The following is a 27,593-nucleotide window of genomic DNA, read 5'->3' as shown; positions in this document are numbered from 1 at the left end:
TTTCGCGATCGAAAAGTCTCATCACTCCCAACTGGTGGCTGTGTGATGTGCAAGTCACGGAATAGTCAGTGCGATATACCTTCTTGACACGGTGACCACAGAACGGTACGTGAAGGTTTTGGAAGATGATTTCATCACTGTTATCCAAAGTGACCCTAATTTCGACAAGAAGTGATTCAATGCAAGACTGAGGTCGACCACATCGAAGCAGGAGAGTGTTTGATGTCCTGGAGGAGAACTTTGGGGACCGCATTCTGGTTCGGGGGTACCCAGAAACGACTGGCATGGTCCTCGATTGGCCACAGTATTCTCCGGATCTGAACACATACGACTCGCTTTTGTGGAGCTGTATTAAAGACATGTTGTGCAGAACCCCAAAACCATTGCTGAGATGAGAACAGCCATTCAGGAGGTCATTAACAGCATCAATGTTCCGACACTTTAGCGGGTCAAGCAGAATTTCGCTATCCGCCTGCGCTTTATCATCGCCAATGATGACAGGCATATTGAACATGTCATAACCTAAATCCGAATATCTGCAATGACTTTTACATGTTGAATAAAGTGTGTGCATGCCGTAGTTTGTAACTAATTTACGTTTTTTTCATATACTTCAATATTTGTCACCCTCTATGTTGAAAGTCGTAGTCGTGTATTACACGCCCTGTCGGTATAAATCAAATCGGTGAGGGAAGTTCATACTGTCCCCCTGTCCGTAGACATCAGCCTCGATACTCTTCGGGTGCTGATAACCTCGCTGTTGTGCGCCCTAAAACACCAATCATCGATACTCTTTGAGACATCCTGGACTGTGTAGCACCGCGTCACGTGGACGAAAAAAAAAGGACCAGTTCGTGTAAGAATCTTAAAACATAGTGAGAGAGTGAGCTCCTGCACAGTCATCGGCATAATCTTGCAACAACGTTGCAAAAAAAAAGTCTTATGTATTTAAAGACTATTGGGGACAAACGTGACAGACCGAAACTCCCTTCAGCTGCTTGGCGCTTTTGTTCAGAATTTGGATGGAACCAGAGTGACATGCACAGACTCTGATCATCTGCGGGGTTGATAAACATGTAAGGCTCTTGCTATATCTTATTGTCGAACCGTAAGTAGTCGCCTGCAAGAGTCTACATAGTTTTGCTTTACTGGACCACTGCATTCCGAGAGGTCGTTGCTTTGCCAGAGGTTTCTTCGAGTGCGCCGGTAGTCTTTCAACTGTTGGCAAGCAATTGGATGAGAGAAACGTTTGAAAGCAAGCTGCTTCAGGTCGTGAGGCCTTTTATGTTCCGCCTGTCCGAGATAAAGACGCACGTGCGCCTCGTCCGAAGCGACTTACGACCGAGGCAGCAGGTGTCCGAGACGAGCGCAAGAGCGCGGCCTTGCGGCTGCCTCGTCATCTCCGACGAGGCGAGCGATTGTTTGGTAACGCGGATGCCAGAGCTTCCGATGCCCCGCCGCTCTCCGTAAAGAGGAAATACTGAGCTGATGTTTATCGCCGGAATTCCTGCTGTGTGTCGTCGCCAGCGTCCGCCATGACGAACGAGCGGGCCCTCGCTGTTTAATGTCCCGCGCTGCCTCCTGCGGGCCCAATTAATGGCCAGGCCTCGCGCCGTTCGTTTCCCCGAGGTTTCTTCCTGATATTACCTATCTCCATCTCGGCTGTGTCTAATTCTCTTGATGAAGATTTGTGTCTCGGCATTTCACCGTTCCTGGAGCAACTGCTAGGTATGCGCCAGTACCAAGAACTTCTTGAAACCGCCCAGTTAGATGGTGACTCGTTGGATGCTCACTGTAATAAGATCACATGAGCGTAGACAACAGCTTCACGGCTTATAAAGAGGCGTTATCTCTGTTACTAACAGAAGAGTTACTCGAAGTTGGTATCGACCAAGTTTTGGAAATAAATGACCGACATGTCGTGCTAGCTGTCAATGGTCTCCTTTTTAGCCAGGCAGGAACCTACATTTCAGTTTACTGCTCAAGTGTGAGGATCTTTTTGTTGTACAGTGTGCTTTATTGACAATTGGGAAACTGTGGGAGGAGATTTCCCATTCCAGAATTCGTTGATAATAATCAAAGGAAACCTCCAAAAAACCTTGCTCAGAACTGGGGATTGGAACTAGTTGTAATACAACTGGACCGTAACGTAATTTTCTCACAAACAGTGCACGGGTACGTGCCATGCTTACGCTGTGCAGCCTACCACGTATTTGGTCATGCGACGTACGTAGTACAATCACCCGTTGTTTGCCCAGTTGTGCCGTATAAGCCGCGTTATTTAGTGTACCGGCGACGGATCGGTTAGCTGTGTAGTGTATGGTGTTAACTGTATTTGTACAAGCGCTGCTAACAATGCCACACGTCTACAGTAATTAGGAATACGCAGATATGGTGTATGTTTATGGCTTCTGCGACGGTAGTGATATCGCTGCAAGGGAAGAATACCACAGGCGCTTCAAATGGTTCAAATGGCTCTGAGCACTATGGGACTTAACTTCTGTGGTCATCAGTCCCCTAGAACTTAGAACTACTTAAACCTAACTAACCTAAGGACATCACACACATCCATGCCCGAGGCAGGATTCGAACCTGCGACCGTAGCAGTCGCGCGGTTCCGGACTGAGCGCCTGAACCGCTAGACCACCGCGGCCGGTAGGCGCTTCCGACTCGGCGATTTCCTGATTGCAGAGTGTTTACCAAGGCTTTTATCACTTATGCGTGCAACAGGCTCTCTTCCAAGTAGATATTTTTCGCCCGAGCGTGCACGTCAACAAACTTAGCAAGAACAGGGAGAAATTACCGCAAGTGTTGAGCGAAGTCCCAGTACGAGCATACGAAGAATGTGCCTGCGTATGAATGTTCCACAGACACGTGTATGGGAAACATTACATGCGGAAAACCTGTATCCAGTTGACATACAGCGTGTCTAAAATCTCCACGTTGGGACAATGCCCAACGACTTCAATTCTGTCACTGGGTAATTGTGAATAGTCATTTGTTTCCATACATACTATTCACTGACGAAGCCCAGTTTTCACGACATGGAATAAACAACAAACGCAATAATCACCGATGGTCACAGGAAAATATACACGCTTCAGTGGATAGCAATTTCCAAGTTCGTTTTGCCATAAATGTTTGGTGCTACATGATCGGTAACCTTTTGATAGGTCCATTTATTACCAATAAGCGATTGACGGGAGAGAGGTACCTGCATTTTTGGAAAATTCATTTGTTTGAGAAAATTCATTTGTGGAACTGTTGGAAGACGTTCCTTTAGCCAAGCGAACTCTAATGTACTTTCAACATGACGGTGCCCCTCCACAAGTTACCTTACGTATCAGGGACCATCTCAACTTCACCTATCACAATCGATGGATTGGCCGTGTCGGTGCTGTTAACTGGCCTCCAAGATCACCTGACCTTACACTTTTAGATTTCTGTTTATGGGGTTGGATGAAGTCAGTGGTGCACAAAGTGAAGGTAAATGCACGAGATGAACTGCTTCACCGCATCACGGACGATGCTGAATTGATTAGGAACCAACCACAGGCAATTGAACAAGAAACACAACATGTTATCGCTAGAGCGCAAAAGTGCATTGACGTTCATGGTGGGATATTCGAACGTGTTTTGTGAACTGTACAACATCTGTGCGATAAGTGTGAAAGCCGTGTGTAAAAGACGTGGTACGTCTTTTTCAACTGAATACATGTAACATGCATGTTGTAATGTATTATGTACTAAATGCAAAGTAAGTAAACATTACGTAAAAATGTGTAACATAACTATACTTCTCTGTAACATTGTTTTCAAGAAAATCACGTTACGGTCCAGTTGTATTGCGTATACGTTCACGTTGTGCACATCAATTTTCCAGAATTAAAGTTTCTTTCAATACCCATACCTCCCTAACGAAGCATTTGTGGACCATGTTCATATAACATTGTTTGTTCAGAATTACTTATACTGTCACAGTGTAAAATATTGACCTTTCCTCCCCGAACACCCTGCGTATGATGGAAGAGAGGGGGGGGGGGGGGCACAATTGTTACAGGGTTGGACTCATCGGAACTATTCACACCAGTCTCATGCAGTTGCAGCTTCACACAAGTTAAAATTTCAGTAACTTTATGTAAAATTTTTGAATGGGAATAGGCTCTTATACGTGTGATTCTGTGGTGTCGAATAAGTAAATAACAGAATATCACGCTTATATGCATAAAAATTTATTTTCTTGTTTGGATACTAAACGAAAAAACCTCTGCTCATTCTGATCTGTTTTCCTACCGCTTACCTTAGAGGTCATTTCATTCAGTGTCGCGCAGGGTAGTTACTTCTAGGTATATTACGGTAGATACGGTCTCCCACAATTTGTCATCAGTAGTGCAGTTATACAGTAATGGATTTCTTTTCCTGTGTATTCGCAGTTTTTACATTTATTTACGTCAGGGTTAACAGCCAGAGCCTCGACCATTTGTCAGTCCTTTGCAGGTCGTTCTGCAAATACTGACTTCTGGCATTGCTAGTTTCTTATAAACAACCACATCGTCCGCGAACAGAATTAAAAAGTTTCCGACACTTTCCACTCGATCGTTTATATAATCGTAAACAGTAACGGTCGTATCACACTTCCTTGGGGTACACCGGAAATTACCTTTACATCTCTCGATTTTGTTCCGTTGAGAGAAACATACTGAGTTCTTTCTGCAGGGAAGTCTAGAATCCAGCTGCAAATCTGTACTATACTCGGTAAGCTCGTATTATTTTTTTCACTAAGCGTCAGTGCGGGATGGTTTCAACAGCCTTCCTGGAAGTCAAGGAACGTGACATCAACCTCAGCCCCATTGTCTGCGACGCTGTGCATGTCATGAGGAACAGAGCGAGCTGAGTTTTATAACACCCCTCTTTACGGAATCTGGGGTGACTTTTATAGAGCATATTTTCGATCTCAAAAACGTCATAATTCTTGATCATAAAATATGTTCAACAATTCTACAACAGATTGCTGTTAACGAGATAGGCGTACACTTGAGGTGAAGAAGGTCATGAGATAGCGATATGCACATTCGCGTACGTAAGGTGTAACTGGCAGAGATGTCATTTGTACTCGGGTGACTCGTGTGAAAAGGTTTCCGACGTGATTTTGGCCGCACGATGGGAATTAAGACTTTGAACTCGGAATGGTAGTAGGAGTTAGACGCATGGGACATTTCATGTCGGAAATCGTTAGAGAATTCATTACTCTGCGATTCACATTGTCCAGAGCGTGCCGTGAATATCAAATTTCAGCCATCACCTCTCACCACGGACAATGCAGTGGCCGACGCCCGTCATTTAACGACCGAGAGAAGCGACGTTTGCCTACGGTTTTCATTGCTAACAGACAAGCCATGGACCCAAGTTGTCAACAAGACACTGTGCAAGCTGTTGGTGGCTGCATAATAATGTGGGCTGTGTTTAAATGGTATAGACTGGGTCCTCTAGTCCAAATGAACAGATTGTTGGCTGCAGATGGATATGTTCGGCCACTTGGAGACCATTTTGATCGAATTTTTATGGATGATGATGCACCTTGTCGCTGGGGCACGGTTGTTCGGGATTGGTTTGAAGAACCTGCTCGACAATAGGGCGAATGGTTCGGCCACCAAGATGGCCCGACATGAATCTCATCGAACATTTATGGCACATAACCGAGAGGTCAGTTCGTATAGAAAATCCTGCACCGGCAACATTTACGCAATTACGGTCATCTTTAGATGCATGGAGCGTGGCAAATGGCTTCCGGTTCTCTGAAGAAAAGACGGTTTGTATCAACTTTTGGCGATATAAAGCGTTCCTTCCGCCATCCTTATATCTCGGTCCCATTGTTCTCCCATTCGTGGACACAACTAAGTTTCTAGGGCTCACGTTGGACAGGAAACTGTGTTGGTCTCCACATGTCTCTTATTTGGCGGCCCGTTGTACACGTTCCCTTAATGTCCTCAGAGTTCTTAGCGGTTCATCTTGGGGAGCGGATCGCACTGTCCTGCTTCGCTTGTATCGGTCCATAGTCCGATCGAAGCTGGATTATGGGAGCTTCGTCTACTCGTCCGCTCGGCCGTCCCTCTTACGCCGGCTCAACTCCATCCACCATCGGGGGATACGTCTTGCGACCGGAGCCTTCTACACTAGTCCTGTCGAGAGTCTTTATGCTGAAGCTGCCGAGTTACCGTTGACCTACCGGCGCGACGTACTGCTGTGTCGGTATGCCTGCCGGCTGTCGTCTATGCCCGACCACCCCTCTTACAAGTCCTTCTTCGCCGATTCTCTCGACCGTCAGTATGGGTTGTATGTGTCTGCCCTGCTGCCCCCCGGAGTCCGCTTCCGCCGCCTGCTTCGACAATTGGATTTTGCCCTCCCTACCACCTTCAGAGAGGGTGAGAGCCCGACACCACCTTGGCTCCAGGCTCCGGTTCATATTTATCTCGACCTCAGCTCACTCCCGAAAGATGGTACTCCGGCTGCAATGTATTGCTCACGGTTTGCCGAACTTCGTGCTCGACTTGCCGGTCACACCTTTATTTACACCGATGGCTCCAAAACTGACGATGGTGTCGGCTGTGCCTTTGTCGTCGGGGCCACCACATTTAAATACCGGCTCCTCGACCAATGTTCCAGCTTTACGGCCGAGCTTTTTGCTCTCCATCAGGCCGTTCAGTATGCCCGCCGCCACCACCATTCATCATATGTACTCTGCTCTGACTCACTCAGTGCTCTTCAGAGCCTTGGAGCTCCCTATCCGGTCCATCCCTTGATTCAACGGATACAGCAGTCCCTCCATTATTTCGCTGATAACGGTGGTTCTGTCAGCTTTCTGTGGGTTCCCGGACATGTGGGAGTGCCTGGGAATGAGGCTGCAGATGCTGCGGCCAAGGCTGCAGTCCTCCTGCCTCGGCCAGCCTCCCATTGTGTCCCGTCATCCGACGTTCGTGGGGATGTCTGTAAGAGGCTTGTGTCGTTGTGGTGGGATGCTTGGTCATCCCTCCAAGGAAACAAGCTCCGGGCAGTGAAACCGCTACCAACTGCTTGGACAACATCCTCCCGACCATCTCGGCGCGAGGAGGTCCTTCTGACCAGGTTGCGGATTGGGCATTGCCGGTTTAGCCACCGCTACCTGCTCTCCGGTGACCCAGCCCCGCAGTGCCCTTGTGGTCAGGCATTAACAGTGCGCCATGTTTTATTGTCGTGTCCCCGTTTTAGTCAATTTCGTGTTGTCCTGTCCCTGCCATCTACTTTACCGGATGTTTTAGCTGATGACGCTCGAGCAGCTGCTCGTATTCTGCGTTTTATAACTTTAACTGGCTTGTCAAAAGACATTTAATCTTTTTACTTCTTTTGTCTGCATCTTTGTCAGGTCCTTCTTGTGTCCCCTCCATCCCCTTGAGTTTTACCAGATTCCATGTGCTTTAACAACAGTGACTGGGCGCTAATGACCACAGCAGTTGAGCGCCCTTAAACCCAACCAAAAAAAAAAAAAAAAAAATCTTTAGATGCAGCATGGCTAAGTATTTCTGCAGGGGCTTCCAACGGCTTGTAGAGTCCATACCATCTCCAGTTGCTGCTCTATGCCGAGCAGAAGGAGGTGCGACACGATATTAGGAGGTATCCCAAGACTTTCGTCACCTCGGTGTATAATCATGTGCGTATATCCTGTGTCTCTTCTTGAAAATGGGAATGACTACATTAATTGTAATAATGTTTTGTTGTTTATTTACTAATTGCAATAACATTTATCATTCAGTCATGTTTGTTAATGTTCTCCTGGTATTTGAACATCATTTGCGTGATAATTTTTTTTATTTTGTTCTAGACAATAAATTACATAGGGGGGTCAAGATAAACAGGACTACACAGTCTGTGACGGCCTTTGGAGCGGTAGATGGCATATAGAACTGAAGCACAATTGCAGTTTTCAAAGGGAAAGCACATGCAGTGTCGTTCACCTCAGAAATGTGGGTAACGCCTACGAAAGGGCACGGCCGAAGAGTGGGGGGACGAGACGTAGGAGGCATTAGTTTGGCCGTCCCGCCGACAGGTCAGAATGCGCGGTCCCGGCGATGAGGAACGGAGGCTGTGCGCGGAGCGGATTGAGCCGTCGCGTCCCCTGCTTCTGCTGTGGCCTGCCGCGGCCGCGTCGCCAGGTAGGCAGAGCGCAGTCCTACCCGCGGGGACGGCTCGCGGCCGCGTTGTCGCCGCTATTTATGTGGGTCCGCCGCTGTCATAGATGTAAGTTGTGGCGCGCGCGCAGATAAATGGGCGCAGATAGCCGCAGCCGGGCGGGACCCCGGCCGCCATCCGGCGGCAGCGCCGTGCCTTTTCCCCGGCTTTCGTTCCTTTTCGCTTCGCCCACATACCGCTCTTCTCTTTTGGGGAGTGGGGAGGGGAGGCAGCGTGATTTATTCCCCACCCGCGCACCTTACCCACGGTGACTCCTAGGCGTACCGAGCACATAATTCCTTCCGACCGGCGGCCCACCCCAAATGCGCGGCCAACCACCTTTCCACAGCTGCTCCCGACACCTGTCCGAGTCTGTCTCTTCTGACAGTTCAGAATTGCCCTTTCTTTGCCTCTTATTTATCGTATTTTTTTTCTGCCGTGTTTATGGGTCGTACGTTCCTCTTCATCTTGACGAGATTTACGACGCCGTTGTAATGGGAACGCGAAGACGTATTTACGACCGTGTAATAGTCTTCCTAAGTGTCACCAGCGAGGAGTCCAGTGATAATTTCGAGGGGTGCTCGTTCCAAATTACGATGATATCGAGTGACACATTTCCATTATTGAATCATTTGCCTTATGCTTCGCCTTTCATTTATTCCTTTTGTGACTTTTGAAATACAGTTACGAGATTCTTCCCACGACATTCTATCACACACAGACTATTAAATGAGGTCGGCGTGGTAATTAATACCGTGGAAACGCATCCGAGAGCGGCGGGCTTTAAATCCTGGACCAAGCTTCTTGAAATAGGTATTCAACGTTAACCAACAGTTACTGTATCAGAGTGGCGAAAGGAAAAGACCATAACAGTCACGTTTCCTTGTCCTTCACAAACTGAGTTTATGTCTCTTCCCTAAAGAAGTGGACACCAACATCTTGTCAACCCTTTAACCGCCACCGTAATCTTGCATTGTTGCTTCGGTCTTCTCTAACTTCTCGGTTCATAACAACGTACTTTCTTGGTCGGAATTCTGGCACACAAGTATAATTACTTTACCAAACTTGGGGAAAAACAGAAGGAAATCTACGCAGAACTGAACTGAAATGTAACGTATCATAGTATGGCATTATTGGCGAGGAGACTCTGTCCGGGGATCCTTCGGCTGCCTGGTGCAAGACTTTTTTTGACGCCACTTCGGCGACATGCCCGTCGGTGTAGATGAAATGAAATAGTGAGGATAACACGAACGCCCAATGCCATAGCGAAAAGAATTCTCAACCATCTCGAAAATGGAAACCCAACATGTAGAGGCTACGACGCTAACCGCCAGACCACAGCAAGGGGACGAGCGAAGCTCAAGAACTGGAAAGACAAGCAGTTAAAGGAAATAGGAAACCTACGCCAGATAAAGCGTTTCTGAACAACAAATGGCTCTGAGCACTATGGGACTTAACATCTGAGGTCATCAGTCCCCTAGAACTTAGAACTACTTAAACCTAACTAGCCTAAGGACATCACACACATCCATGATCGAGGCAGGATTCGAATCTGTGACCGTAGCGGTCGCGCGGTTCCAGACTGTAGCGCCTAGAACCGCTCGGCCACACCGGCCGGCTCTGAACAACATAACCGAAAGTAATCATATTTAATATGCACGGAGAAAATATATTAGAAGCGACCTCTCGGCTGATTAAATGTAACTTAGCTATTTTAGCGATTCCCATTTGTACGATTGCGAAATTCGAAAGGCTCGAGCATCTGCATGGATACCTGTGATATGTGCTAGCATAGTACATACGCAAGTAGAGGATTACGTACACTAGTAGAGAAGATCCAAACACGAGCAGCAAGTGACGGGTCACGGGTTCCTTTGGTAAGCGCGAAAGGGTCGCGCGATTCTCATCCAATTTCAGTAGCAGACCTCAGAGACAAATTTACTTTCAACGTTCTGCGACCGTACGTTCCTAGAAGAGTCAACCGGTACAGTGAGGTGACAAAAGTCATGGGATACCTCGTAATATCGTGTCGGACCTCCTTTCGCCCAACGTAATGCAGCGACTTGACGTGGCAAGGACTCGACAAGTCTTTGGAAGTCCGCTGCAGAAATATTCAGCCATGCTGCCTCTATAGCTGTCCATCAATGCAAAAGTGTTGCCGGCGCCGGATTTCGTGCACGAACTGACCACTCGATTATGTCCCATAGATGTACGATGGGGTTCATATCAGGCGATATGTATGGTCATATCATTCACGCGAATTGTGCAGAATGTTCTCTAAACCAATTGCGAACAACTGTGGCCAGCTGAAATGGAGCATTGTCATCCATAAAAATTGCATCGTTGTGTGGGAACATGACGTCCACGAATGACTGCAAACTGTCTCCAAGTAGCTTTAAATAACCATTTCCAGTCAATGATCGGTCCAGTTGTACCAGAAGACTCAATTCATTCCATGTAAACACACCGCACACCATTATGGAGCCAACACCAGCTTGCACAGTGCCTTGTTGACAACTTGGACCCGTGGCCGCATTCCAATCCTCGCATCACCTCTTCCCAACTGAAATCGGGACTCATCTGATCAGACCACGGTTTTAAATCGTCTAGTGTTCAACCGGGATGGTCACGCGCCCAGGATAGGTTATGCAGGCGATGTCGTGCAGTTAGCAAAGGTACTCGCTTCGGTCGTCTGCTGTGATGGCCCTTTACCGTCACATTTCGCCGTACTGTCCTGATGAATAAGTTCGTTGTACGTCCCACATTGATTTCTGCTGTTATTTCACGCATTGTTGCCTGTCTCTTAGCACTGACAACTCTCCGCACACGCCTTTGCTCTCAGTTGTTAAGTGAGGGTCATCAACTGCTGCGTTGTCTGGGGTGAGTGGTCATGCTGAAATGTGATGTTCTTGGCACACTCTTGACACTGTGGATCTCGGTATATTGAATTGCCTAACGATTCTCGATATGGATTGTCCCCTGCATCTAGCACTACCTACCTTTCCGTGTTCGAAGTCTTATCATTCCCGTAATGCGGCCATAATCACGCCGGAAGTCTTTTCACATGAATCAGCTGAGTACAAATGACGCTCCACCAATGCACTGCCCTTTTATACCCTGTATACGCGATACTACCGCTATATGTATGTGTGCATATCGCTTTTCACCTCAGCGCATATTGCTTCCTCGCACATACGTCTAATAAGAAGACCATAGAGGTAAAATTTAGAGAGATTCGAACTGACAGGAAGTTTATCAACAGTCAATTATTCCGCGCATCATTCGCTACAGGAAAAGGAATTGGGGGAAATGATAGCTGTACACGAAGTACTCTCTCCCACATACCGTAAAGTGGTTTGCGGAGTATATCTGTAGACAGGTGTACCTAAGATGTAGCTAATACTAGAAGACTGCACTATCTGCTAATGCGCCTCCGGTACAAGTTCTACTCTCGGAATTGCAAAAGTGTGGGCTAAAATAGAAGTGAGGGAAAGGAGCAGACGAGAAGGACGCGCTGGCTGGCGAGTGTTGGCGGCGATGGCATCGCGAGCCGCCAATCGGCGCTCCTGATTTACGGTAATGGCCGTGTCTGTGGCCGCGGCCGCGCGCATGCAAATACGGTAATGGCACCGCAGGCCGCGCGCCACCTTGCGCCGCCTCTACCAAGGCCGCGAGCTGCGTCCCAGCAGGACCCTCCTCTGGTCGCTACCAACTCGGCAGGCCACCCGCCTTGTCGTGACAGTTTCAGCAACTTCCACGAGTGCTCTTAAGATTGCGCACGTGACTGACTCTTGACATTTCGTTCTAACGCCTGAACACACGTTCCCAAGAACTTTCCTAAGAACTTTACCGAAATTGCAAAGTGCTCAGACCAGAGTTACGTTAGTCAGCCTATGAGCGTACTAGACTTTCTTCAAAACTAAAGCTTCTGAACGTTGTCTATGTATAATTTAATTACTGCCAACATATATAATCATCAATACAGTGGAAATGTTATTGTTTCTTCCTCCATTTCGTAAGAGGAGAACGAACACACCGTTGTGTCTAATGAAGGATTATTGAGATTTTCTTAAATTTCATACGAGACTTTCTGTGATAGAAATTTTTTCCAAGAGCTGTGACTGCTTGTACCGTTAAGCGTAATAAGGCTAACAACATGAGGCTCGAAACCCGCACTTCCTGAATATGTGCCACCTTTTTCGTGTATTCTGTTGTCAGATCGTAGCTTCTAGGAACACAACGAACGGGAATGGTAATTCGTATGGACTATGAAACGGTTTCATATAATTATGTCGATTGAGTAGCACAGACATAACTCTCATCTGGAGTAATGGCGTCTTTCAAGACTTCAGGAATATCTAACGGTAGCTTGTTGAGTGTAAGGATGAAATAACATCTTCGCTGCCTGTAACAGTCCGACTGGATTTGATTATGACTTCGCGGTTGAGTTCTGTATTGAAGGATAAAAACGGCCTCTTTCTCTCTTCCACCTCGTTTTACAAGGTAGTGTAGGAAATGGTATAAATTCCCATTAACCACCACTCATTTTAAGATTCTCAGTAACTCAGGCTGTTGTGGTTTAAAAAAATATCTCATAACCATATTGGGTAGATGTACATATTATTTTGGCAAACAGATGTTACAGAATTTAATTGTTGATGTGACTTTATGCCACATTTCCCCCACACTACTGCTGTCTTCTTCCTTAGGTTGGCGTTCGTGCCACTTTGCCTTCGGTCACTTTCGACCTTTATCTTTATGCAGACTCCGTGATTACGTGACAAGCTTTCTGGGTCGATAGAAAAGGGTAAATGTGTCAGGTTTATGTAAGGGGCCCTGGCGCGGAAGCGACCTAGTCGAAAGCTATAACCGAAAATTATTCTGCTACCTCCGACAATGGAATAATTGTACTGTTGTTCCTAAGATTCTAGTGTATACAATCCAGATGAGCACGTAGGTGTAGAGATGGGAGAATAATTCAACTAACCCAATGCAGATGGCTTGCTGAGTACTGGCATTGAGCAGTCCTGATGTACAATGTCTGTACTGTAGTAGGTTGAAGTCCGTGTTCACAAGTTGAAGTACTAACGTCGATCAGCTCTAACCACATGGAGCTGTACCTGACGTTGGAACTTGCAGACAGATTTTCGAGAATGGGTTAACAAGTGGAACTGGCAGAGAAGCGGAAACGTTGTACTGGACCAAATATCCGTATAGAACACGTCCGACTCATACCATGCTTCCAAGAGTGTTTCAACGATTAACTGAAGCAGGGCAATTGGTAACACAGTACAATGACCGAGGACGAGGACGGCGAACTCCACGGATTCCCGACTTACAAGATGCAGTGCTTGCTTGAGTTGATGAGGCGCTTGCAATCAGCACACGATCAGCTGCACGTGAAATAGATACGTTACAGCGTACTATGTGGCCAGTATTACGTGAAAAGCAGCTACACACATACAACCACAGAAACTGAAAGCTTGAACTGCTGACTTCGGACCTCGTGTCCTGTTCAGCTAGTGGTTACTCCTGTTGTTTACAGCCGATCTTCTCTTTCTGATTATTTTATTTTCACTGGTTAAGCTTGTTTTACAAGATATGGAATGCTAAATAGTCGCAACAGTCATGATTGGGCCCTGGAGAAATCCTACCATACAGCTTTGGAAAGCCATCAATACAGATTGTCATTCAACGTGTGGACAGGCATAGTCAGATCCTTTTTTTCTTCCTCTCTGCTTATGTTCTAGCGTACACAGTGTTTGTCAGAGATACACTAGCCAGGTTTCTGTAACATACCCCACTTATTATTCGACAACGGATGTGGTTTCATCATCATAGAGCTCGACCTCACTTTAGACTGATGGTTCGTGAACACTTCTGTCAGATATTCCCTGAATAGTGGATCGGTAGAGAAGGTCCTGTTTCGTGGGATCTTATTACATTTTATTTCTTCGTGGAGAGACATGTGAAACGTCTTGTGTACGAGACGCCTGTCGAGACTGAAGAGGATATTCCTAGCAATAGTTCTCGCTGCCTGCGGCACTATTCAGAGGACACGGGAGATATTACAATGGGTATGAAAGAACTTCGCGTGACGATGCCATGCCTGCATTGACTCTGATGGACGCAATTTTCAACAGCGGTAATTCTGAAGGTCACGATGAGAGTTGGGCAAGTTGGAGTCCTTAGTTCGAATGCAGCGCGAGAGTGAGGCACAACTCGAGTACAGATTCGCTTATGTCCATGTACTCTTGTCCTTTCCAGACTAGGTTCCCTTTCTTCGAATTAATTATTCACTCTTTTCCGTCGTCCCTGAAGCTTTATAACATCATCACAGAGTCACCATGTTTAGGGTCTAGTGTTTGTAAGAGTTTTTTAGCTGCTCCTAGCAACGGGTTTTACGCAACTCTCAACGCCTTCAAATACCACGTGCAATATTTTCATATTCTCTCGCTCGCTGTGTGCAAATTGTTAGTCCTACAGAAAAAAATCATCAGGATCATCAGGACCTATTTGTAGGAAAAAATATACGAGGGTTGGAACTTTAATAGTGGAAACTATTTATTTACATCTCGTACAAAATAGAAACGTGTTTCAAAGTTTTACTGACCTTGAAAAGTAGTTACCATCATTGTGTATACCCCATTACCAGCGATGTGGAAGTCGTAGGATACTCTTAACAGTGCCAGTTGGGTTGACAGTTCGAGCGGCGACGAATTTGTAGCAGTTCTGAAGCGAATGTCGTGAAATGTTTCCTTCAGTTTAGAAATCGAGTTGAACTTACGACGGCTTAAGTCAGGGAAGTGCAGCAGGTGGTATAGCACTTAGCAGCCCATCAGTCAAACAAATCAGTAACAGCTTGCACTGTACGTGCTTGAGCATTGTCCTGCAAAATGATGGTCAGGTCCTGCAGAAAGTATCATCACTTCTGTCTCTATGCTGTTCGTTTGTGGAACACAACCTACGCCAGCTTAGAGAAAGAAGTGATAACACTTTCTGCAGGACCTGACCATCATTTTTGCAGGACAATGCTCAAGCACGTACAGTGCAAGCCGTTACTGATTTCAGAACTGCTACAAAATCGTCGCCGCTCGAACTGTCGACCCAACTGGCACTGTTAAGAGTATCCTACGACTTCCATATCGCTGGCAACGGGTTATACACAATGCTGGTGACTACTTTGAAGGTCAGTAAAACTTTGAAACACGTATCTATTTTGTACGAGCTGTAAATAAATAGTTGCCACTATTTAAAGTTCTAACCCTCGTAGCTGAATTTTGTACTGGGATAAGTTTCCGCTGGAGGCCGTAGTTTTCGGATTATTCAACAAAAACGTACAGATAGTGGCCTTCAGACGCGCTTTTGTTGAATAACTCGAAAACCGCGGCTTCCAGCGAAAACGTATCTCACTACAAAATTTAGCTACATTAAATTTCCTAGAAAAAGGTTCTGTTCATTTATTTCTGTAGGACTAAATAATTTGCGCTTAGCGAGCGAGAGACCATGAAAATCTCGCTTGTGGTTTTTGAAGGCGTCACGGGTTGCGTAAAACCCATAGGTGGGGGCTGCTGAATCACCCTCTATATGTATATCTTTTTTGTGTGTGACTTGGTTGGAATTTATGCTCCATTGTTATCGTAAAAACGTAAGGGGTTTACGCTAATGTTCTTTGTGATAAGTTCAAACACAGTACGAAAGGAGTGAAATGTTGATTGGCGTCAGGGTTTCGTACGTGAGACGTGGGAAGGTTGCTGCAACTGGGATGTTAATCTCGGCACAAATCGAACGTCTGCGGCGATGATGCAAGGCGGACCGCGGCGGGCCGCCCGGGCCGGGTTCATCTCTGGCGGGGCGCAGAACAATGGGTCGGCTTCGGCACTCCGTCACGCGACACCGCTGTGGCCTATCTGCTCGTGCCACGAGCTCCGGCGCACTCCAAAAACGAATAAAAGCCAAAGGCGTGGGAAGCGGGCGGCGTACGAGGGGCCGAGGGCGGCGGACCGCGAGACAGACTCATATAAATAAAGAAATTGCGTCAGATTTGAGCACAGCGGTTTAGCCCAAATAAATATATGTCGAAGGACGGAACGGGAATGTGGCTACGCGAGCCAGGAGAGGACCTCAGTGGAAGCGCAGGTGGGGGAGGGTGGGAGAGTAGGGTTGTTTATTTACTTTGTGGCGACGCTGCAGCGGCGCACGACTTATGTGCCCTAAGTGGGCGCCGGCAAAGCACACCGGTAAATCAGGGCCTGGAAACGAGCCTCGCGGTGCACTGCGCCGCCGCCGACAATGGCCGAGAATTACCGGCTAGCGGGCGCGGTGAATATGACCTAATTGGTTTTGTATTTCCGACCGCAATCGGAACAGACAGTATCATTTACGCCTGGGGGTAGGGTGGGGAGCAGGCGCGGCTCGGCGGGAAGGGAGCGTGGTGGGAAGGGACCGGTGTTTTATTGGTCACGCGGACCGCGTGTCCGCCCGCAGCGGGCGCCGCTGTCGTACAAAGACTGCTGCTCGGGTACTCCGGCGACCGCGACAGCCTCTAGATCGCCGATGGCTAATTTAGGATCGATTCTCCCGGCGGGAGCCGCTCTACCGGCCGCGAGCAGCAAGCCCGTGCGCCGCGCCGTGAAATACGCGTCCTTTCTTCTGCGCTCTTCCCAGTCACTAATTTGCGTGGCGACGCCGCCTCAATGGACGACGCCATTAACCGCGAGACGAAGCGTGCTAGGTGTTTCTAATTTCGACGGCTGGAAAATAATTGTCGACGTAACTTACTGGTCGTTAGCTGCGGCGCGGACACTCTGGAGACTCGTGTACGGCGCAGCGCTACTTTGCGCCCCGCATCTAATCGCCATTGTCTGACCTAACGACGCATTATTCATGTCACCTGCTGCGAGCCAACTATCCCACATGTGGCGCTATGTAACGTGTTAGCGACGCCGGTCTTTCTTCCGACAATTAATCTCGCTTCGTCGCTGTAGCTGCTGTTACTCTGGAGGATGTAGGCATTTACCATTCTGCTGTGCTCGATACGCAGCACTGTCTATGTGTCTTAAAGCCTCCTATACAGCTTTGTGCACTTGACACGCGCTTCGCAGGAAACATGCTCCCTGCTGTACTTTTCATTAACAAGGGTGTTATTATTGGGAGAACACAAAGTGCAAGGACCTGCATCATTAATTGCAAGGAAGTTGTCGCGTTGCTGTTAGTAGGGTACCAGGTACTTGCACGTCCTGCATCACATACTACGTTCTTTGTCACGTATCCCCGCACTGTGTTCCCACATAGTTTTGCTTATGCTGTAATTGCTGGGCTTAAGCAGACAATCATTTCCACCGTCGATTCATATCTTTTTAACCCAGTAATTGCTGCTAATTATGTGCATCTACATGACTACTCAGCAGTTCACAATTAAGTGCCTGGAAGAGGGTTCATCGTACCACCTTCAAGCCATTTCCCTGCGCTTCCACTCTCGAACAACGTGGGAGAAACTAACACTAATATGTCATTTCCCGTATGTGATTTAGGAAAACCATACAAAATCTAAATATGAATGCCTCGCAGAGGGTTCATCAAACCACCTTCAAGCTCTGACGTTCTACTCTCAAACAGTTTGCGAGGAAAACGAACAGTTAAATATTTCCGCGCAAGCTCTGGTTTCCCTTATTTTATTACGCTGATCGTTTTTCCCTACATAGGGGGCAATAACAAAATATTTTCACTTTATGATGAGGAAGTTGGTGAATAAAATTGCGTGAAAAGTTCTCGCTGCAAAGAAACACGCCTTTGTTTTAATAATTACCATCCTGGTTCACGCATCATATCCATTACACTCTTGCTTCTGTTTCGCTGAAAACGAGCTGCCCTTCTTTAAACTCTTTCGATGTTCTCTGGTAATCCTCTCTTTCGTGACACAGTATCCTTGACAACTTCAAGGCGATCTCTGTACCCTTCTGGTCTGACAGGTCCTTCCGAACAGCATCGTGAGGTAAACCATTCTTGTTTCTCCAGCCATGTACAGTTCGGCTAAAAAATTCAATCTGCCGAAGATATTCCCCATTGACTGCGCCAGGACCAAGCAGCTGATAATTGTAAATTTTAGTTCTGTCGTTTTATGTCCAATAGTCAACTTAGGATTAGACGGCTAAAATTGTGAAAGCACGGAGATTGCGTGAAATTTGAGGCAGCAAGAACAGATGAAGCTTCTTTATGCCTAACTTAATTTTTCCAACTAACGTCTCTGAAAATATTGGATATAGGGACTGACATACCTGTGTTTTATAGTAAAACATGACAGCTCGTGAAGAATGGCTTGATCTAGTTTTAAAAAAATTAAAGAATTTAAAATTAGGATTCAACTACCCGTCGACGACGACATCTAAAGACGGAACACAAGCTCAAATTTGGACATGAATGGGGAGGAAATCATTCATGGCGTTAAGTGATATAGTAATACCATACAACATATAAATCTGGATGTCTTAATTATTGTAGCAGCTCCCTCAGTGATGGCTGAGTTCAGAAAGTCATAATATTTGTTAATACAAACACTTCAACACTGTGTAACTAATTACATAATTATAACTAATTACATAATATACACTGATCCTCCCTGGTTTCGGAAATCATGTTACTATTCTCGCTTCATGCTGCATGAACGTCATTTAGACCGTAAGTCTGTTAGTCCCAAAAATTTCTCAAAGTGAATTTAAAATCTGTTACATGACAGCTCTTACAGTGTACGAAGATAGAGCAATAAGAAATTCAGACATGCAGCACAAAGTGATCATATTGTATTATGTATCTCATACAGGGAGTTTTTCCCCCTTTCTGAAGTGACGCTACAGGTGTTTTGGGTATCTCACGTAGAGACTACCTACCCATAAACGACATGAGGTCTAGGCACGAGGTTTCTAACAAGATGCAAAAAGCAGACAAGAATTATTCTGTGTAGTCACTGTTTGCACGTACACATCAAGGCAGGTGTATGCTTTAAAAGAGACGCTATACTTCCCTTTGCGACGTTGGAGAGCTCGTGAAACAAATGTTACTGTGATATAACAGTTGTTAATGTTCATAGTAAAATATTGTGCGGAAGTTGTTGGCTTCCACCCCGTTACGCGCTGTTTACGTGTCAGTAGAGGTGAAACTGAACTAAACTACCAGTCTTGCTTCTCTCAATTTCTCTTTTGCCTCACTAACAGCATAAGGACCATTAAATCGCTGCACTTATTTTACTAGAGCTCTCGAGACCGTTTAAAACAGACTCTGAAACTGAAACAAGATTAGAGAGTAAAAATAGCATTACCGTACCCGATGCGTCGATAGATATTACTTATCGGAAACCTTATAATGTCTCGAATGATTTATGAAATACTTGTGTTCACGCATCGTGGGTAACTTTGTTTACTAGACGACTTTAAAGGACGTCAACTTATGAAAATATTCGTTTTGTAGTAATTATATGTACCTACAGATGGAGTTAAAACTTCACTCAATGTTTTGCCTAGGAAGAGGCAGTTAACGTATCTTCTTATTTTAAGGACGTGGATAGAATAATAAAATGTTAAACTACAAAATCCCAAAGTGAAAACAACTAAATATTGGCCATAATTACACAGAGCGTAGTAATTTATTTGATTTTAACAGAGTTTGGTAATTGGTAAGAAAGACCCATCATCTCTCAGCTGGAACCATTCTGCCATTAGCTTTGCATGTTTGTGTGACTCTACGAAAATCCTGATCATAGTACGCGAACGATGTCTACACACACAATTTTGTCCTATATTCGTGTTCATTTTAGCGATATCAGATCGGTCAAAACGTACACCACATAGTGTGTAACGTTTATAAGTGCAGATATTTCTATTGGTGGCTCAGAACGGTGTACTAAATAACACTGCATCAGTATTTACGTCATTTGCAGAAAATTGTTGCTATTTCAAGTCATATGTTTTTGGGTTGGTTAGTACTTTCAAGTACATGTCGCAAGAGCAAGTCATTAACATGTTCAAAAGAACAGACACCACACATTCATATAATTGATTCGCCTCTTTGGGCAATGAACCACCGCCTTCAGTGCAGGTGCACAATTCCGTTCGACCTCCTGCGGGAATCTCAAAGTAGCGATTATGGAGGACATGGACGGGGACTGCAGACACGTGTGTCGGCCGTGAGGCATGCTGAAATAGTCCGCGCAGTTGCGATAAACACTGTGTCTGGATTGGGCAGTGCTTAATTCACCTGCCTAGTAAGCGGGAGATCCCGGGTTCGAATGCTGGTTCGGCACAAATTTTTACTCGTCGCCGGTGACTGCGCATAAGGTCCCGATGGAGCTGGCATGAATACTTCCTTCCCTATGTTTTTTTTCACCCCCTCCCCCTTATGTTCAGTTTACGTAACAAGTCATTAATGCTTGACTTCCCGTGGGTAGCAGGTCAGGCGTTGAAGTGAGTGTGAACACGCGGACGCAAAACGGTGAGTCTATACTAACTGGCGTAGTCCACTTAGCGGTACAGTTACACCATGCAGAAAACTTTGGGTCGTAAAGTTTGTGACGTGTTAGTGGGAAGCCTGTTCGACACAGAAGACGAAAAACCAAAACACTGATGTACTGAAGAGCCAAAGGACCTAATATCGTTAGGGCTCACGCGAGCACGCAGACGTGCTATAACACGACGTGGCATGGACTCGACTAATGTCTAAAGTGGTGCTGGAGGGAATTGACACCGCGAATCGTTCAGGGCTGTCCATAAATCCGTCAGAGTACGAGTGGGGTGGAGATCTCTTCTGAACAGCAGATATGCTCAATAACGTTCATGTCTGGGGAGTTTGGTGGCCAGCGGAAGTGTTTAAATTCGGAAGAGTCTTCCTGGAGCCACTCTATAGCATTTCTGGACATGTGGCATTATTCTGCTGGAATTGCCCAAATCTGTCGGAATGCACAGTGGACATGAATGGATGCAGGTGATCAGACAGGATGCTTACGTTCTTGTTAATCTGTTGTTTTGAATAGTCCCCTGCTGACATGCAGAGTCCATGGATTCATGAAGTTGTCTCCTTACCCGTACACGTCCATCTGCTCGATACAATTTGAAACGAGACTCGTCCGACCAGGCAACGTATTTCCAGTCATCAATAGTCCAGTCAGTGTAGGTGTTGACGCACGCACACGAGGCCTAAAGCTTAGTGTCGTGCAGTCATCAGGGGTACATGAGTGGGCCTTTGGCTGCGAGAGCCCATATCGATGATGTTTCGTTGAATGGTTCGCACGCTGACGCTTGTTGTTGGCCCAGCACTGAAATCTGCAGCAATATGCCGAAGGATTGCACTTTAGTCACGTTGAACGACTGTCACGTTGAACGATTCTCTTAAGTCGTCGTTGGTCCCGTTCTTGGCAGGATCTTTTTCCGGCCGCAGCGATGTCGGAGATCTGACGTTTTTCCAGATTCCTCATATTCACAGTACACTTGTGAAATGGTCGTACGGGAAAATCCCCACTTAATCGTTATGTCGGAGATGCTGTGTCCCATCGCTCGTGCGCCGACTGTAACACCATGTTCAAACTCACTTAAATCTTGATAATCTGACATTGCAGCAGCAGTGACTGATCTAACGCCGGACACTTGTCTTACATAGGCGTTGCCGACCGCAACATCGTATTCCGCCTGTTTACATATCTCAGTATTTTAGTACACATGCCTATACCAGTTTCTTTGGCGCTTCAGTGTGTTTATGCATGCTAAGGTACCACATTTAAAAATATGTGCACTTATACCCGTTACACCCTGTATATTAACGTCATATAACAACATCATGTCCTCCCACTGCATTATTATAGCCGTACCTAGATTCTCAGTAGCGCTGATTGTCTCCATTTCGTTATGTTTCAGGCGAGAAACCCTACCAGTGCATGTGGGACGGGTGCACGTGGAAGTTCGCGCGCTCGGACGAGCTGACGCGCCACTTCCGCAAGCACACGGGCCAGAAGCCGTTCAAGTGCCACCTGTGCCAGCGCTCCTTCTCGCGCTCCGACCACCTGTCGCTGCACATGAAGCGCCACTGAGAAGACGAGCCGCCGCACCGCTGCCGAGTCCGCGACAGTGCCTGCGTCCGTCGTGGCTGCCGACACCTTCCGCACTAAAGAAGACACGTGAATGTTCTATGGCATCTTCACTAAAGACGGGGACGCTACCGGTCGATGTCTCCGCGTCGTCTCACTGTTTCGTCACGATTGACCTTCCTCCTCGTTTCTGCCCGCCAGTGTCGAGAGATCAGAAAACTCGTGTCTGCTGTCAGCGTTTCCCCCACCGAGAACTACTTTTCTCTTTAGATTTACTGGATATATGTGTAACACCTTGCCAGTCTGTGGAGTGGTTACCTACACCTTCTCAACCTATGGCGAAAAAGCAACTTCGTTTAAAAACAAATTACGGAATTCAGACAATATCAAGCTCGATACCGGTGCCAAGAAAGCTATATAGAGTCCAAAGATTTTTTGGTGTGCCTGGCACGATGACCGGAGTTTGACGCCAGCGAGTCTCGCACCCTTAGACTCCAAAGTTGAGTATGAAACGGCCAGCTGTTGGATACCCATCTGAGCGTGCCCAAGATTGCTTCCAGCAGTAAATTCATTGTGTAGCAGCCAGCTGGAAGAAAACAGTCCTAGTCGCGGTCAGTTCGCAAGTTTAACATCCACGTGTCTCCCGCCAGAGCACTTCGCTGATTGGGAGATGTCGTTCCAAAATAGCTAGAGAGTCGGATAGAGCGAACAAATGACGCGAGAGCTTGCACGTACGGCCTTTGCAGCCCAGCAGCTGGCGCTGAACGCAGATGTCGGACCGCACGGGGCGCAGTGGCCAGCCCGCCCGTCTGCCACCTGTTAGGGTTCCGCTGGAACCAGTTCCTCCACACTCAGCGCGCAGCCGGCGGTGTCGGCAGCGTTCCGGCACGCCTCCGCCCTCGTCCAAGCGAATTCGTCGCTGCCCCGTCGTCGCGTCTCAAATTGTCTGCCGACTCCAGGTACTTACCTCTCTGCATGTGTACTTTCCGTCCAACGACAGTCATTAAAACGGCTGTCCCCTTTTGCGTCCACCTTGTGCCCACGATTTTCGTTCGAACAGAACAGTTTTCGCTGTGGAGAAAGATGGTAATTCATTTTTCGGCCACGTTGATAGCAGTTAGACGCATAAAAACTGTTTGCGTAGAGCTACGTCACTTTTGAGCGAGATAAACGAATAGAGAGCATCGAAGAAAGTACAAAATCTGCTGATCCTTCGATTTAATGTCTCCTCAAGACCATTTCACGATTCACTAAACAGATATTGTATAAACGGCAATACAACACAAATTTGTCCATTGAAAGTGTCAATTTGTAATACTTTGGTAATATTTTATTTATCAGAAGTGTTGTACCATTTTTATACACACAGAGATACCTTTATACGCAGCTAGTAATAATTCATTCATAACGTCTATCAATTTCAACAGCTTTACAAGATCAACTAGTTTCTGTCCTTAATTAGATTCCTAAAACCTCAGATAGCCTTCATACGTGAGCTTCACATTCCATTAAGGAAACTGCCAACTACAAAAGTCTTCCAGTTACGAAATCTGCAATCTTGAAGTATTTGCACGTAGTGGCTTGGACAAATTTGACGATTAAAGTTTTCATTTTTCTTTAAAAAGAATTGTGCTAATGATTAGTGCAAATGTAATATATTCGAGGAGTGTATTTAACTACAAATTACTGTGATCTTATCTGGGGAGACTGCCAGACGTAAGCAATCAGTACATTTTTGCGTAACATTACTGTGATATAACAATTTGTAAGCATCAAAGGCCTAATCTATACGTTCACTGCAACATAATGCTGAGTGCAGATACAGTTGTAAGGGGAGGGAAAAATAGCGGAGATCAGCTTTCATTCGTGGTCGCTGAATAATTACGTAGGATGTTTTCACACTTTAACTGTGTATCTGCTAATTAGCACTATTCGAGAGTGGGGTTTATTTGGCACAGTAGAAGAAGAATGCAGTGATACAACTATTGGAGAACGACTATGAGGAGTCTATTGCTAGTTTTCCTTAATCATCTCACTTAGTATTTTATGGCTTGAATCGTACTTGAAAAAGGAGGTACACTGGAATGTATTTGGACGTTTTTACCTGTGAGTGGTAAGGTTTCACTATGCTTTGTTCATCACCCAGAGAAATTGGGCACAAAGAGGAAAGAAAACATCATTTGTACTTCACTTTCAGTGACTGCTACTATGAAGTGATTAGTTTAAGAAATTAATTTATTGAATGTTTTAGCCCTTTGTAAATACAATTGTACAGCGATTGAGAATGTGAGTTTTCTGTATTGTACATATAGACATAAATCTATATTTTAGGAGATATATTACGTTTTGATAATGTACAAAACTGTTATTTAATTTTATCTTTCTTGCGAAAAAAGAGAATCTGTTAAACGTTCTTGCCGATCAACTGAGAGAGATCTTAATAATTTTTCTTTGATTCTTGTTAATAGAAACGACTGGGGTTGGTTATAATTGATATGGCTGTGGATAACTGTGTTTTGGGATTTGAATTTAAACTGATAGTAATTTATTCGATGTTGGCTGAATCATATACGCTGAAGCAATAAGAGGGAACAAAACAGAAGTGAGACTACAGAATACTGAGCCAGTCTACCTCAGACGGTCACTCCATACAGCTGCCTTAGCATGCTTTCAAGGCACACGCAGTCGTGGGGCAGTCACTACACTGGCCTCGCCAGGATTTAATTAGCCTCACGCGTAGAAATGTCTGGCTCTGTGTTCTGTGGTCACATCCCGATTCGAGTTATTAACTTCCGTCCTACGCCTGCTTACGCGGGCGGGTGAGTGCCTGTTTGTATTCGAGTGGTTGTGTGAGTTTTTGTGTGTGATAAAGAGGAAAGGCCAGTGAGAGTTGAGGGGAAGCTGTGGAGGGCGCGGACCACCAACTGAGCTAGCGAGCCTGCCGACTTAGTTACCAGAAGGTCCCATCACTGATGTGGGGCGTTGCTGCCAACGCAGCGCCTCAAAGAGACGCTTCTGTCACATATTTCTCGCGTGAAAGAGGTTGGTGGTCCGTGTTCCGACTACAGTGTTTTTTTTTTTTATTTTAATATATTTCACATTTTTTGTTTTTGTTTTTGTCGTTCATTAATTTTATGATTATATCGCCAAGAAGAAAAAGCTATGCATACCACAGGTCAGTGTCTACTTCTTCGAAATAATCTCTGTAATATAATGGTCAGTATGAGCGCACATTTCTTTTTCCCATCGTGTTTGCTACGTTGGTTATCTTTATAATTTATTTATGCTATGTAGTATTGTCTTTATTCTTGTAAATATGCTGCATACGTTTTATGTATAGTTACTTTAAGTGAGGCATTATGCTAGAATTTTCGTAGTTCTTTTTAAGCTGGTAAAAGTGTACGTGAAAGTTTGTGGAATAAATGTATGATTGTTCTGGTTTTATGCTAAGCCATCAGAAGAAGGCTTGGTTGCTTGTTACGCAAAATAACATTCCAGATTACAATAAAAAGTGGTGTATGTGAAAAGGTATACTTGCAAAACGAAATAAAAAAAATAAAAAGTAGCATGCAGTGTAGTATATGTACATTTTGCTCCTTTATTCCTTTCACTGAATCCACTACATTATAATTACAGGAGTGTCCTTTGTATTTGTCTCGCCTAATGGTAAGTATCATCAGAGACAATCAAGTAAGTGTCTTGAATTTCATAGTTTCTGTGACATGCTTACTGTTTAGCTCAACATCCAGGAAAGAACGCATGTGAATCACAAACTCACTTTAACAAGAATTACAAGCATACCCTAGAAAGCAATTCATACTACCAGCGGAAAACGTTTTGTGATCTACTGAAAACTATACCATTATGGACAATCAATGCTATCCACACTCAAGCTATGGTACACATTTACGTTGCTCCTAGTGACAGTTTCAGAAACTACAAGCAAGCATGCAACTGATATGAAACTTTAATAACATTCAAAGCTTATTATAGAACGTAAGTAGTTGAACTACAGAACAATGTCGAGAGCCTTGTTTGAGCCTAGCTTTCACATGCTAAGCATGTATATATGGTTAAAGCCAGCATATCAGTACAAAATGTATCTCCAGGATAAAAAGCCACATCAATTAGGACAGAGTTGCAGCGTGTCGATTCATCTTAAATGTTGGCACAATGCTGGTAAATTGCTGTGCGTATATCAATTTCTCATTTTCAAATTTGGTGGTGTCTGCTATTATACACTCCTGGAAATTGAAATAAGAACACCGTGAATTCCTTGTCCCAGGAAGGGGAAACTTTATTGACACATTCCTGGGGTCAGATACATCACATGATAACACTGACAGAACCACAGGCACATAGACACAGGCAACAGAGCATGCACAATGTCGGCACTAGTACAGTGTATATCCACCTTTCGCAGCAATGCAGGCTGCTATTCTCCCATGGAGACGATCGTAGAGATGCTGGATGTAGTCATGTGGAACGGCTTGCCATGCCATTTCCACCTGGCGCCTCAGTTGGACCAGCGTTCGTGCTGGACGTGCAGACCGCGTGAGATGACGCTTCATCCAGTCCCAAACATGCTCAATGGGGGACAGATCCGGAGATCTTGCTGGCCAGGGTAGTTGACTTACACCTTCTAGAGCACGTTGGGTGGCACGGGGTACATGCGGACGTGCATTGTCCTGTTGGAACAGCAAGTTCCCTTGCCGGTCTAGGAATGGTAGAACGATGGGTTCGATGACGGTTTGGATGTACCGTGCACTATTCAGTGTCCCCTCGACGATCACCAGTGGTGTACGGCCAGTGTAGGAGATCGCTCCCCACACCATGAGGCCGGGTGTTGGCCCTGTGTGCCTCGGTCGTATGCAGTCCTGATTGTGGCGCTCACCTGCACGGCGCCAAACACGCATACGACCATCATTGGCACCAAGGCAGAAGTGACTCTCATCGCTGAAGACGACACGTCTCCATTCGTCCCTCCATTCACGCCTGTCGCGACACCACTGGAGGCGGGCTGCACGATGTTGGGGCGTGAGCGTAAGACGGCCTAACGGTGTGCGGGACCGTAGCCCAGCTTCATGGAGACGGTTGCGAATGGTCCTCGCCGATACCCCCGGAGCAACAGTGTCCCTAATTTGCTGGGAAGTGGCGGTGCGGTCCCCTACGGCACTGCGTAGGATCCTACGGTCTTGGCGTGCATCCGTGCGTCGCTGCGGTCCGGTCCCAGGTCGATGGGCACGTGCACCTTCCGCCGACCACTGGCGACAACATCGATGTACTGTGGAGACCTCACGCCCCACGTGTTGAGCAATTCGGC

General features: G+C 46.0%; 1 protein-coding gene across 1 annotated transcript in view; it reads left to right on the top strand.

The window, feature by feature from the left end:
* LOC126101315 (Krueppel-like factor 8) overlaps positions 1-25,828 on the top strand; it is a 35,431-nt gene extending 9,603 nt beyond the window's left edge. Inside the window, exon 3 of the mRNA XM_049911990.1 lies at positions 22,101-25,828. Within this exon, the coding sequence (XP_049767947.1) occupies positions 22,101-22,273 (173 nt within the window). The 3' untranslated portion in view covers positions 22,274-25,828. The remainder of the gene's footprint in view (positions 1-22,100) is intronic.
* The last annotated feature ends 1,765 nt before the right edge of the window (positions 25,829-27,593 follow it).

Source organism: Schistocerca cancellata, chromosome 9, assembly GCF_023864275.1.
Source record: "Schistocerca cancellata isolate TAMUIC-IGC-003103 chromosome 9, iqSchCanc2.1, whole genome shotgun sequence".
Taxonomy (NCBI): domain Eukaryota; kingdom Metazoa; phylum Arthropoda; class Insecta; order Orthoptera; family Acrididae; genus Schistocerca; species Schistocerca cancellata.
The sequence above is the reverse complement of the archived record's forward strand: the minus strand, read 5'-3'. Positions and strand labels throughout refer to the sequence as shown.